Consider the following 12,079-nt stretch of genomic DNA (forward strand, 5'->3'; position numbering starts at 1 on the left):
TAATCCTAGATCCTTTTTTATATGGCTGTAGTGATTTTATAATTCTTCAGCAATAACATTTTGTGTGAAAGGATGAGCCACTGAACAATGTATAATTTAGTTCTGTTTCATTCTTTGTATTCCACTATAATTGACATTTATAAGGTTATTCTGTAGGATTACATTAGCTTAGCACGTATAAAATGCTTGTAAAATTCTTCCTGATAATAAAAGTGTTTCTTTCTACTTTTGTAATATTCCCAGTAACCTCTTTGTCTCCGTGTTTCTATCAGATCAATAATAATAGCAAAAAGAACAACAGAACATGAAAAGGTATTCATACAGAAAAAAGAGGTGAGATGCACTCTTTATTGTGACACTTTTGTCTTTTTTTCTTTTAAATTTTATTAATAATTATTTTGGAATTCAATTAAAATTTTAGCCAACATAATGTCATTAAAATAATTACAAGAAATGAAATGCATTACAATGAAGCTGTTTAGAATGCCATCATTAATTTTCAAATACCATTCAGAACAGTCTTCTGAAAAATTTCAGCCAAGCATTATTTTCCTTTCATTTCAGAACCTTAATTTTTTCTTTTCAATCCTTTTCCTAAGAATATTAATAACGAGTACATAGAATAGAAAGCTCACAGTCTCAAATCTCCTGTGTCAGAATGCCTTTGGGTTTTCTCAGCCTGGTTCTATCTTCTGCTTTAGGGTAGTGGCTTGATAAATCCTGTTGTCATTACCTTCTAAAGTAGCATCATCTGGTATCCTAGCTCTTACTGCTGATGTGTCAGAAGGAGAGGGCTATCACACCCTGTGCTGTGGTAAATATACAAAAAAACAAGCACTTTTCTCCCTCCTTGGGAAATAGAGCAATGTCACCAGAGATTTTAAAAAAAAATCAAACTTACTTAAAAACATGAAGAATCCTTCCTAATTTTAAATATTAAAATGCAAATATTAACTTTGAGAAAGACAAATTACAGAGCTGTCGAATCACAATGTTACTACTAAGAATTTAATTAAAAAGGAACTATTTTCCTCAAAATCCAGCGCCTTAGACAAATTCCAAGATGGCAGTGGGCTGCTGTATAATGGGACAAGATAAAAAACTTCCAAATTAATGTTACTGGTTTGAAGAAAATACTACAGAGGATTCCCCCCCCCCCAATCCTGGTTTAAATATAAAGAAAAACAATTAGTTGTATAGAATTGTGTAGAGATGGCCTTGAAGAAGGAATTCAATTACTGTTATCTAAATATTAGCTTAGCCCAAATAGAGAGAAAGGAATAAGGAAAAAAAATCAAGATTGCCCTAGCTTGATTCTGATTGGTATAAGAGAAGGGAGAGAGAATCTCTGTTAAGGTTTTAAGATTCTATTATTATACTCTATAATGGTAGAGTTCCATTTTTTATTATTTCTTTAAAATTGTTATGGCCACCTACTTGAACAGATTCTGGGTCACTTACAAAATCCTAAAAACAGTTTAAAACATAAAAAGGGCAACTCAGGCTAAAACAACCATAACAACAACAAAAAACTACAATAAGGCCTCCACAAACATGTTAACCCCACATCTTAAAGTCCTTCCTACACCTCAGGAAAGAGGGCACTGTCCATATCTGTGAGGGAGATGCTGTTCCAGAGGGCAGGGTTTGTGATAGCAATGTCATACTTTCCTAGTCCTGCAAGATCACATTGTTTAATAGAGAGGACCTGTAGCACACTCATTATCTCAAGGAGGGGCTGGGATAATCTGAGGGAGGGAGGGGATTGTTGTTTAAAATCTCTTAACCACCCTTGAGTAACTTTTGTGAACTTCTTGAACCATTTGTCAATCTTAATAAATTAAGATTTAAATACTTGGCATAATGTTATAGCCAGGTATGTGTTTACTTCTAAGGAACATCTTGGAGTCTGACAACTTTTTTAGTTCTGACTAGTAAAATTGTCAGATGACAAGTTGTTGTTTTATTTCCAATACAACAGATTAATATTGTAATATACACGGCACTAATAAAGTGTTCTCCTGCTTTTCATGTAGAACAGTGTTTCTCAACCTTGACAATTTTAAGGCGTGTGGACTTCAACTCCCAGAATTCCACAGCCAGCATTGCTGGCTGTGGAATTCTGGGAGTTGAAGTCCACACGCCTTAAAATTGTCAAGGTTGAGAAACACTGATGTAGAAGTATATTATTGTATCTGGACATGGATAGTCTGCATTGTTAATTGTATAACGTAGAGTAAAAACCAGAATGATGGTTGTGTTTCTTTTAATGACTTACTGAAATTGTTCAGATTTTTTTGTAACAGATCTGAGTGTATTTTTTAGGATTCTATTCCAAACCAGCTGGAATTGTACAGTCAGGAACCATTCTAGGAAATTGGTTTTATAGGTTCAGGGTGGTTTAAAATATTTGTTGCTGAAGGGTGGAGAGGGATGGGAGTGGGGAAGAAAAGGAAACAAATAGGAGACTATAGCTCAGTGACCTGAATTTCATTATTTGCAGGTATAAGATTTAAGTTCAGTCCCTGATGAATTCCAGTTCACATCAGTTCAAATATGATGTGGATGATCATGACTTAGACGCCTAGAATGTTACTGTTGGAATAGGTAATACTGGACTTGATGAACAGTCTGTTATGAGGTAGTTTCCTGTGTTCAGCTCTGCTAAAACCTTCCATGCCGTTGCCTGCAGTACTAAAGAAGCAATTGCAAGCCCCAAACCTGAGGATTTTATTATGTGTCAGGAGAGCTGGGCATATTCCAAGAGTGAGAAAAGGAAAAAGTAAACCCTTAAACTTTTTTTCTTCCTTGAGAGTTAACCTCATGGTGCAGGGGAAGAATCAAGCCGTTTTTTTATATCTCATGTCTCAACCTCAGGGAACCGTAAACTCATTACTTCTCCCCCTCCCTTTTTAAAGTTTAGTTTATAAGCTAAAACTCTTACAAGCCTCAGGAGTTCACTGCGTAAAAAGATAAGGGATTTCCTAGTTGGTTGTTTTATAAAGAAGCTTTTGATGGGATTCTTTGTCTTTTGGAGGATTCCTTTCCATGAACAATCCAATTACAGAGTTTGATTTTACAGTTTCTTTTTTTCCATTTTCTTTAGAACTCAATGCAGCCTTTGATGGGAAATGATCTATCAGAAGAAGTATCACTTAGATTAAGCCTGGTCCAGAAAGAATCGTCATACAGAAGACGTTCTCTGGTTGAAATAAGAGAAAAGTATCTAAGTTTGGAAAAGGCTACAGAGTGCTTTCCTGAGTTTACAGAGGTAGGCATTAAAGGACTAAGTTTATCTGAAATTAGCTCCAGATATTTTCTGTCTTTATTGTCCCCAGTATAGGAATGTAACTTATTTCAAGAAATAGTCATTCAAACGAGATTATATCCAAACTGTTATTTTCAGTATAAAGCAGTGGCTCTCAACCTGTGGGTCGGGACCCCATTTGGGGTCGAACGACCATTTCACGGGGGTCGCCAAACAATGCAGTCCGCCATTTTTTCCCCCTTTTCCTTAGCTGTGCTACTCCCTTTTATTCTATTGGCTTTTGAAAGCCAATAGAATAGACTCTCTTGAATAGAGTCTAATTCTATTGGCTTTCAAAAGCCAATAGGAATTGTCCAGGCTGTCTCTGCCCTGCTGAGCCCGCCAAAAGTCCCATTCTGCAAACGGGGTTGCACCAGTTGAGTAGTCCTCGACTTACGACCGGTTGAGTAGTCCTCGACTTATGACCGGTTGGGGGGGTCGCGGCATTAAAAAGGTTGAGAACCACTGGTATAAAGTATGCTAGAAATAAGATAATTGTATTCACTTTTTTCTTTACAAGATAAAACAAAATCTGAGTATCTTGTTTCTATCCTCACTTTACTTCCTCAAAATGTGTAAATTTAGTTTTAATATTAACTGTTTATGACCTTCATAGTATAAAATGTTTTTCCAGGATATGGAAACAGAGATAGCAAATGCTCTGAGCTATGGTCAAGATGATGAAATTTTGACTAGTGCCTTCAAGCTGAATATTACACGAAGAGACATTCAAACATTAAGAAACCAGCAATGGCTCAATGATGTGGTAAAATAAATTTTCTCATTAGTAGCTTAAGTTTCATTAGTCCTTTGTTGTAGAAATAACTGTAATGACCTATCACAGGGTTGGAAAGCTTCTGATCTAGAGGCCTGAATTGCCCATCAGACCAGTATATCTGGCTTGCAAAATGTTGAGTGAGGTCATCTCAGTCCGTTTCTGCTTTTAATTTCCCTCATAAGAGACAGATGGAAAGGCAGCATAGTGCCACTTCATCAGCTTCATGACAATTTCTCCACTGTGCATCTTCTTCCTAAATAAGGAAAATGTGTCCCAAAAGTGTGATTGTTTTTTTAAGCTTGTTTCATCACACCTTATACAGGGCAGGTAGGAACTGGAACTGGCTTCTGGACTGGATCAGTTCCCTTTTTTGTGTTATTGAATTGTAACTTCCTGAGCCCTTTGTATGTCTTACATGAAGTCCTCATTTAGCAATCACAATTGGGATCAGCAACTTGTTTATTAAGTGAAGCAGTTGTTAAGTGGAACCGCAGCGATGCTTCTGATCTTACTTCAATTTTTCTTTACAGGCCTCTGAAGGTCATAAATGTCAGAATTGGTCACAAGGTTACTTTTTCTCGCTGTAAAATCGCAAATTATCGCCATACAAGGCAGTCATTAAATGAGAACTGCCTATACACTATTTCAAGTATACTAATAAAAAGCAATTAATTCTCAGGGCTATTTTTCAGGAATAGAAATATTCCAGTAAAGGCTTTGCGGGAATATCTCTATAAAGATAGCCCTGAGAATTAATTGCATTTTATTAGTATATTAGAAGATATATATATATATATATATATATACATACATACACACATGTATATGTATCTGTTTGTGTATTTCTTCCTCTTATCTTGTCTCTTCTCTTTGATATAGGTCATTAACTTCTATATGAATCTTCTGGTTGAGAGAAATAAAATGCCAGGATTTCCAGTACTTTATGCTTTTAGCACTTTCTTCTATTCCAAGCTAAGTTCTATGGGCTATAATGCAGTAAAAAGATGGACCAAAGAAGTTGACTTATTCCAACATGACATAATCTTGGTGCCTATTCATATCAGACTACATTGGGCATTAGTGGTAAATAACATTTTAGCTTTTCTGAAATTCTTTGGGTGATGAGGATATAATGTGATGGTTACCTGCCAGATTCTACTAAAATCTTCACTTTGTTGTAGGTTATAGATTTGAGAAGAAAAACTATCAAATATTTTGATTCAATGGGACAAAATGGCATCAGGATCTGTATGAGATTGTTGTAAGTAGATGTCTAATGGTACAAAAAATGTCCCTTTTTACTTTTTCTATTAGATTGATAAAATGAACCATTACTTCTATTGATTGCTGTAAACTGGGTGGATATTTTTTTACTTTTTATGTATTAAAAATACAGCATGCAAAACTTTATTACCTCTGAAGAGTGATGATCTTAATTCTTAGGAAAATGTTATCACTGTTTGTTATGATTTTATTGAACAGACAATATCTGCAAGAGGAAAGTAAAGCAAAGAAAAACCTGGATATTAATGTTTCGTCTTGGATACTTTACAGTATGAAGCCTCATGTATGTGCAACTGTTGTGTTTTTCATTTCTACTGCGCATCTAAAAGTTTAGAAGTTCTAAACTTCTAAAATGGTCATTTCAGCAAGATTCAATTATTAATTTAGGAATAAATGTTTTAGTCTTCACAACCCCCCCCCCAATTTCCCCAATACTGATTTCAGTACTTCAGTGGTGACTTCTTCAAACCACAGCTTCCTTACTGCACATGAAATGGGTCTGTGGTTTAAAAAACAACAGCACTTCAGAGATAAGGGAAGATGTGATGGATAAGAGAGGGTATTCAGGTCTGATTTGCTAAATCATAGATTCTTACCTAGGATTATTATATCCAGACCTGATTTAAGTGCAACATATAGATGCAGTGAAGTTCTATTTAAATGGACATTTGTGTAGTTTCTGAATCTCCAGCATAAACCTACATTTGTTTATTAAAAATAAAATGTCTTGTATCGGGTGAAAGCTTCTAAAATATCAAGTGATATTCCAGTCAGTGGTGATGTGGGGGGAGGGGAGAGATCCACGTGAAGTTGCTGGATGAGCTCATTTGTCACCATGGGGTGAGGTGTCATCAGTACGCTGAGGATTCCCAATTATTCATCTTTGCCTCTGGAAAATTAAGTGTTGCTGTATACATCTTATCTCATTTCCTGGAGGCTATGAGAGTCTGGATGGGGAAAACAGACTTCAACTGAACCCTGGAAAGACTGAGTGGTTTGGGATTTGAGGGCCTGCCAGTTCCTGATTTATTCTATTTTTGCTGCTGGATGGGATTGCATTGCCCCAAAGAGATTCCATGTGTAATCTCGGAGTCTTCCTGGACTCAGGAATTGTGCTTGAACAGCAGGTGTCAGTCATAGCAAGGAAAATGTAGGAGAAGGACTGGCAGATCCAGGAGGAGGATAGCCAGAAGTGAACTAACCCCCCTTGAATACCCTTGATTCTTATCTGACTCTAACTCTGACTGTTGAGAAGAATCCTTTGCGTAGGCTTTTAACAAAAAATCAGCTAAACTGAATCTTCAGGTGCAGACGTGGTTTTTCAGACCAGACAGAAAGCCTTTGCACAACTTTATATTGTGTGCTACTTGCACCAGTTCCAAGATCGGAGGCTCTGCTCACGATCACTTAGGCGCTAGTCACCTCCCAGTTGGATTACCGTAATGCCCTCTTCATGGGGCTACCCTTGAGAGTATCCGGAAACTTAGTTGGTGCAAAATGCAACAGTGCGGGGCATTAATGTGTATCTATACAGCAATACAAATTACACCTCTGCTCCATGTGCTGCATTAGTCATCAGTTTGTTCTGGGACCAATTAAAGGTGCTGGTTTTGACTTTTAAAGCCCTGCATGGCATAGTTTGGGTTATCTGAGGGATTATCTCTCCCTGAATGTATCTGCCCATCCAACCAGATTCAGCAGAAGAGGCATGCTCTGGGTCCGTATGAGAGTTGCATTTGGTGAATGCCATTTGCTTTATGGAAATTCCCTGAAATGACCTGGCTCTATCACTGTTGAATTTCCAGAAGTCCCGCAAAATCTGGTTATGCCATCAGGCCCGGAGATCCCAGGAGACCAATGAGATATTGAAGTGGCTCCATGGTTATTAACGTCTGTTGTTCTCTCTTAGACTTGGGTTTTTCATTTTTTAATAATCGTTTTTATGGATGAATTGTTTTTAAGATTTATTGTATGATACCCAAAGTTACTTTATCATGATGTAGGTGGCCTGTAAATTTGAATGAATAAACATATATTATATTGTCCATCTTTAGGAATTTCCTGTTCCTTAAAGCAGGGCTTTTCAACCTTTTCACCCATTGTACCACTTTTAGGATATGGCAATATCCGAGTACCACCAGTCGCCTAGCAAGGTGTCAAAAACTTGATGACCAAAAAAAAGGGAAAATGTGATAAAGTACAGGTAGTCCTCAACTTACAACAGTTCGCTTAGTGACTATTTGAAGTTACAATGGCACTGGAAAAAATTCCCCCCAAGCCACAGCCAAGCAAGACACTTGCTTCCCCACCCGGTGGTGCTCTTCCCCCTGTCCAAGGTTTTCATCGTTGTGAGCATTTCTGTTGAGGATTGGCAGCGGGGGTGGGGTGGGAGGTGTTTGGTTTTTGTTCTCCCCATCTGCTGGGTGATTGCATCAGGTTTTGGTCACTTCACATGACCCTGGGACACTGTGACCGTCATAAATATGAATCAGTTGCCAAGCATCTGAATGTAAATCACAAGACCCTAGAGATGCTGCAATATTCCAGCTGATCGGCGCTTCTTCTGGGCTCAGCAGGAGAGCCAGGATCAGTGCTGCTTTCCAGCTGATTGGTGCTTCTTCAGGGCTCAGCAGAAGCGCCAGGATCAGCACCGAGCTCCAGCTGGAGCCTGGTGCTGATCCTGGCGCTTCCGCTGAGCCCTGACAGCCCTGCAGCTCCAGCCATCTCTCGCTCAGGCTTGTGTGTTGCTGCCACCGGTTCAGCTCATTCCCCTCCTCCGCTACTACTTTTCTAGGATGGTCATGTACCACCTGCCAGGTGCCAATGTACCACAGATGGTACCCGTACCACTGGTTGAAAAGCCCTGCCTTAAAGTACAGATAGTTATATAATTTTTTGAAATTGAGCAATCGATTTAGATGCCTGTTTAATTGATGATCTGTTATAGAATTGCTGCTCTTAGGTTTCAGTGATCTGTAATTTAAATAAAACAAGAAAAAGTTAATGAGATTTCCTGCATATTCCCTTTTCTCAATCTTAGGAAATTCCGCAGCAATTAAATGGCAGTGACTGTGGAATGTTTACTTGCAAATTTGCAGACTTTGTCACTAGGGATAAACCCATTGCATTTACACAGGTGAGTTGAAATACTTTAGGAAATAATTTTCTTGCTGTTCTATCTCTTGAGATATTTATTTGTTATTAGTGCTGTGATAGAAACAGTAGACTGATTATTATTATCCCCTTAAATAAGATGCTCATGGTTGGAATTACTGATTATTTTCAAGCATTTTTAGATGAAACTAATTGTCTGGATTCATCTTTGGATTAATTTTGGGACAGAAACTATTTTGGCTTCCCTTATGTAAGAAGGAGATGGCGAATATCACCCAATTGGCTCTTTTGGATTTCACTGTGATTTTGATACCGGTAGACATGGTATTCTGAATCAAGTATTAGTTTTTTTAAAAATCTGTTGCCATGAAACTTTTGCTGACTTACAATCTTAATAAAATGTGTATAGTATAAATGATTTTATATAACAAGGGTAAATAAAACATGAATAAAATTATAAAGCAAGCAATTAAAAAGCAGTAAAAATAGTCAGTTACATCTGTAAGTCTTAAAAAGTACTGTTTTAATAATTTCCTGAAGCCTAACAAAGTGGAAGCTGATCAGATTTCAGACAGCAGGCTATTCCACAGCATCAGCACCACCACATAAAAGCAGTGGCCTCTCAGAAAAGAGGAACCACTAATAGATTTTCTTGGGAGCTTTGTATTCAGCAAGTTGAAATTGAGGGGAGGATGCCTTTGAGATGCTTCAGTACCAAAATTTGAAAGGCTCTAAAGGTGAAATTAGCACTTTGAATTGCATACAAGAATTGATTGGAAGCCAGTGACGGTCCCAGAGCACAAATGTAATGTGTTCATATTGGGAAGTACCTACTAAACACTATGCCGCTATTCATGTTATTGGTATGTAGATTGATATTATCTGTTTTACTTAATTTGAGAGGACAATAGGTGACCTGTATTGTACAAGACAACAGTTTAGATGAGGGCTAGAAACTAAAACTTAATTTCTGTAGTAAGGAGGCAGTAATCTAAAGGTGATTAATTTGACTAGTTGAGTAGTGGTTAATCTGTTCTGGCAGTAGTAGAAGTTAAATTTCCTCCAAAATTCAAATGTGCAGCTTGGATCATTTCTGGATTCTATGTTATCATTGAAGGCACAAGATGTCTCAATGATTAAAAGCTCCAATTATCAGCTTTGGTTAATATACCAGTTGTAGCCCATATCTGGATAAGAGGGAACAAACTGATTTTCCAGTTGGATTATTGTAATGTGTTGTATGTAAGGATACCTCCGGAAAATAGTTTGGGATGTTCAGAGGGTAGAATAGAGGAACCTTTTAAAACGGTATTGATTGATACAACCATGAAATGCCAATATCTTAATAGTTGCACTGGCTTCCGGTCTTTTCCAGCCCTATGCAAATATTGGCTTTGACTTTTATTGACTTGAGGCCAAAATCTAAATGATTGTCCCTTCCCTAGTGTCTTCTTAGAGTGAATAAACATTAGGGAAGCTTTCTAAGCTAGGTTATGTATTCTGTGAATGCAATCTCCAAAGGAATCTTACTTAGTGCCCATATTTCAACAGCTAGGCAAATAATTTGTCTTCTTCTAGATACTTAACAATTTAGACACAAGAAGTTATAGACTTAGAGTTTTACTAATTTTATGTCAAATAGCTATTTTATGTCTTTTGTATTCTATATCCTGGGCTGGTGATTCTCATTTTTAATGATTATTTTATTTTGACTTTTAGTGCATGTGTGCTTTGTCAGTTACTGAGAGAACATTTGTTATTAAGGAAAGCAAAAATAAAATAGCGTATTTGCTAAATGGAAGTATGAAATATGTTAACAGAGTTTCTTTTTGCAGTTTCATATGCCTTATTATCGAAAAAAAATGGTATGGGAGATTCTTCATCAGAAGTTGCTATGATGCCAGACCACTGTTATGGTTTCATGTGCATAAAACACCATCTGAGTATACAGTTGACTTGTGCCCATTTAAAGGCAAAGATTGAAAACACTCTCTTGGCTAAGCTGCATTCAGAGATGGGAGTTATCCAGAAGTTATCCAGAAGCTTTTTCTTGAAGCTTGCAGGTTGTCTATGGTTTCAATGCCCTGTTTGGATTCAACTTAGTACTGCTTATAAGTAATGCAATTGTAGTTGTAGCTGATTTGTCGCATTAATTTTAACTGATCCACTCAAACCAAAATACAATTTGGACTCGCCCTTTGATTATAAGCAAAAAGCATGCTTTTTGAGCTTTATTTTTGAAGTTTTATTGTATACTAACGTTGAGGCATTTGGTCTGGAAAACTATAGTTGGGACGACTGTATTTTGCAAGATAGTGAAAGGAGTGTGCTTACCCATTGTATGTTCCCGAGTTTATATTTTCATAAAACTGGATCTTAGTGATGCTGAAAAATGGAAAATTCTGTTTGATTTGTAACAAATCCATTGTGAAAGCCCTAGGTGGGAATTATTCTTTATTTAAAAACTAAAATGTTGTATGAGAGTATTTATTTGTATTCTTGTATGTGTTGGACATGTATTGGAATTCCAAGATAGTTTAACTAAAATGGAGATATCTAGTAAAAATGATATAAATTATGTGACTTTCATTGCCTTTTCTCTTTAGAAGTGAAATAAGTGTTTTTCAACTATGTTATTATATGCTGCAATGTAACAAGGGTGAGGAATAGCAAGATCAATGATTTTCTGTTTCAGAAAATGACAATCTTGATTCTTTCATTACTGTCAAGTTTTTTAGGCTAAATGTTAAGATTGTGCACAATGTTAGGCTGAGGCATAGAAAAACAAACATTCTCATGCCACATAAAGAAAGCTTTCTTCCAACAGCTTATCATGGAATTTAGCTAAAACAAATACTTACTAGCCCCAGTTATTTACTGTTTTCAGAGCCTAATTACAGCAACCTTTTAGTAAAATAATATAACCATAAGTATTGCTGCTACCCATTGTTTTGCAAAGTAATATCACAGTTGCCCAGTTTTCTATTATTCTATGCATACAATTTCACTTAATTGCCTTATTATATAGTAGTGGACAATTAGCATTTGGAGTTAACATTGAACCCCTGACTTCTGTTAAACAGAGATGACAATGCAGATAGGTTTACAGGAAGTAATTTTATTACAAAGTAAAGCTGTGTCCTGGGCAGAATTAAGTCTTTTAGTGTAGAATACATCAGGAATGGAAACTGATGGTTTGTGGGCTTTTGGTAAAGATATATTCAAAGTTACATTTAAAAAATCCCTATCTTATCTAGAAATAGGTTCTAGTGGAGTGATTAGCACTTGATCAGTGCTGAATTATGCCAGCTCTTCCAGTATAGCTCAACTATCAATTTTACACATTCAATCTAGGTGTTTGAGAATAATTTGACTGCATTTCTAGTAAGCGTAGTTTAAAAGCTGTGCTCCAAAACGAGAACTTTAATAGCAGATAGATACTGTCATTTAGTGTGAAAAGGCTTATTCAGACTATTCAGTGGGGGAAAAGTATACTGCTATCAAACTCATTGCCATCGTTAACCCCTTTTACCATGTCTCAGGATCAAGGCCAGACTACCTGCCCCAATGCAGATAGTAGTTAACCCCTACAGCTG

The 12,079-nt window shown here is 36.8% G+C and overlaps 1 protein-coding gene across 3 annotated transcripts in view; it reads left to right on the top strand.

Annotated features, from left to right (window-relative positions):
• The window catches only part of SENP2 (SUMO specific peptidase 2), a 32,167-nt gene that overhangs the window by 17,913 nt on the left and 2,175 nt on the right, over positions 1-12,079 (top strand). For 2 of the 3 annotated variants that reach the window (XM_039356361.1, XM_039356360.1), the window contains 8 exons: positions 273-333; positions 3,107-3,271; positions 3,942-4,073; positions 4,965-5,168; positions 5,267-5,346; positions 5,568-5,652; positions 8,410-8,505; positions 10,319-12,079. The exon at positions 10,319-12,079 is cut by the window's right edge and continues 2,175 nt beyond it. In XM_039356361.1, coding sequence (XP_039212295.1) covers positions 273-333; positions 3,107-3,271; positions 3,942-4,073; positions 4,965-5,168; positions 5,267-5,346; positions 5,568-5,652; positions 8,410-8,505; positions 10,319-10,381 — 886 coding nt within the window. In that variant the 3' untranslated portion in view covers positions 10,382-12,079. The remainder of the gene's footprint in view (positions 1-272; positions 334-3,106; positions 3,272-3,941; positions 4,074-4,964; positions 5,169-5,266; positions 5,347-5,567; positions 5,653-8,409; positions 8,506-10,318) is intronic. The other variant, XR_005558290.1, reaches the window with a different exon arrangement.

This window comes from Crotalus tigris, unplaced genomic scaffold, assembly GCF_016545835.1.
Source record: "Crotalus tigris isolate CLP2741 ecotype Arizona unplaced genomic scaffold, ASM1654583v1 scf7180000018824.943158, whole genome shotgun sequence".
NCBI classification, from domain to species: domain Eukaryota; kingdom Metazoa; phylum Chordata; class Lepidosauria; order Squamata; family Viperidae; genus Crotalus; species Crotalus tigris.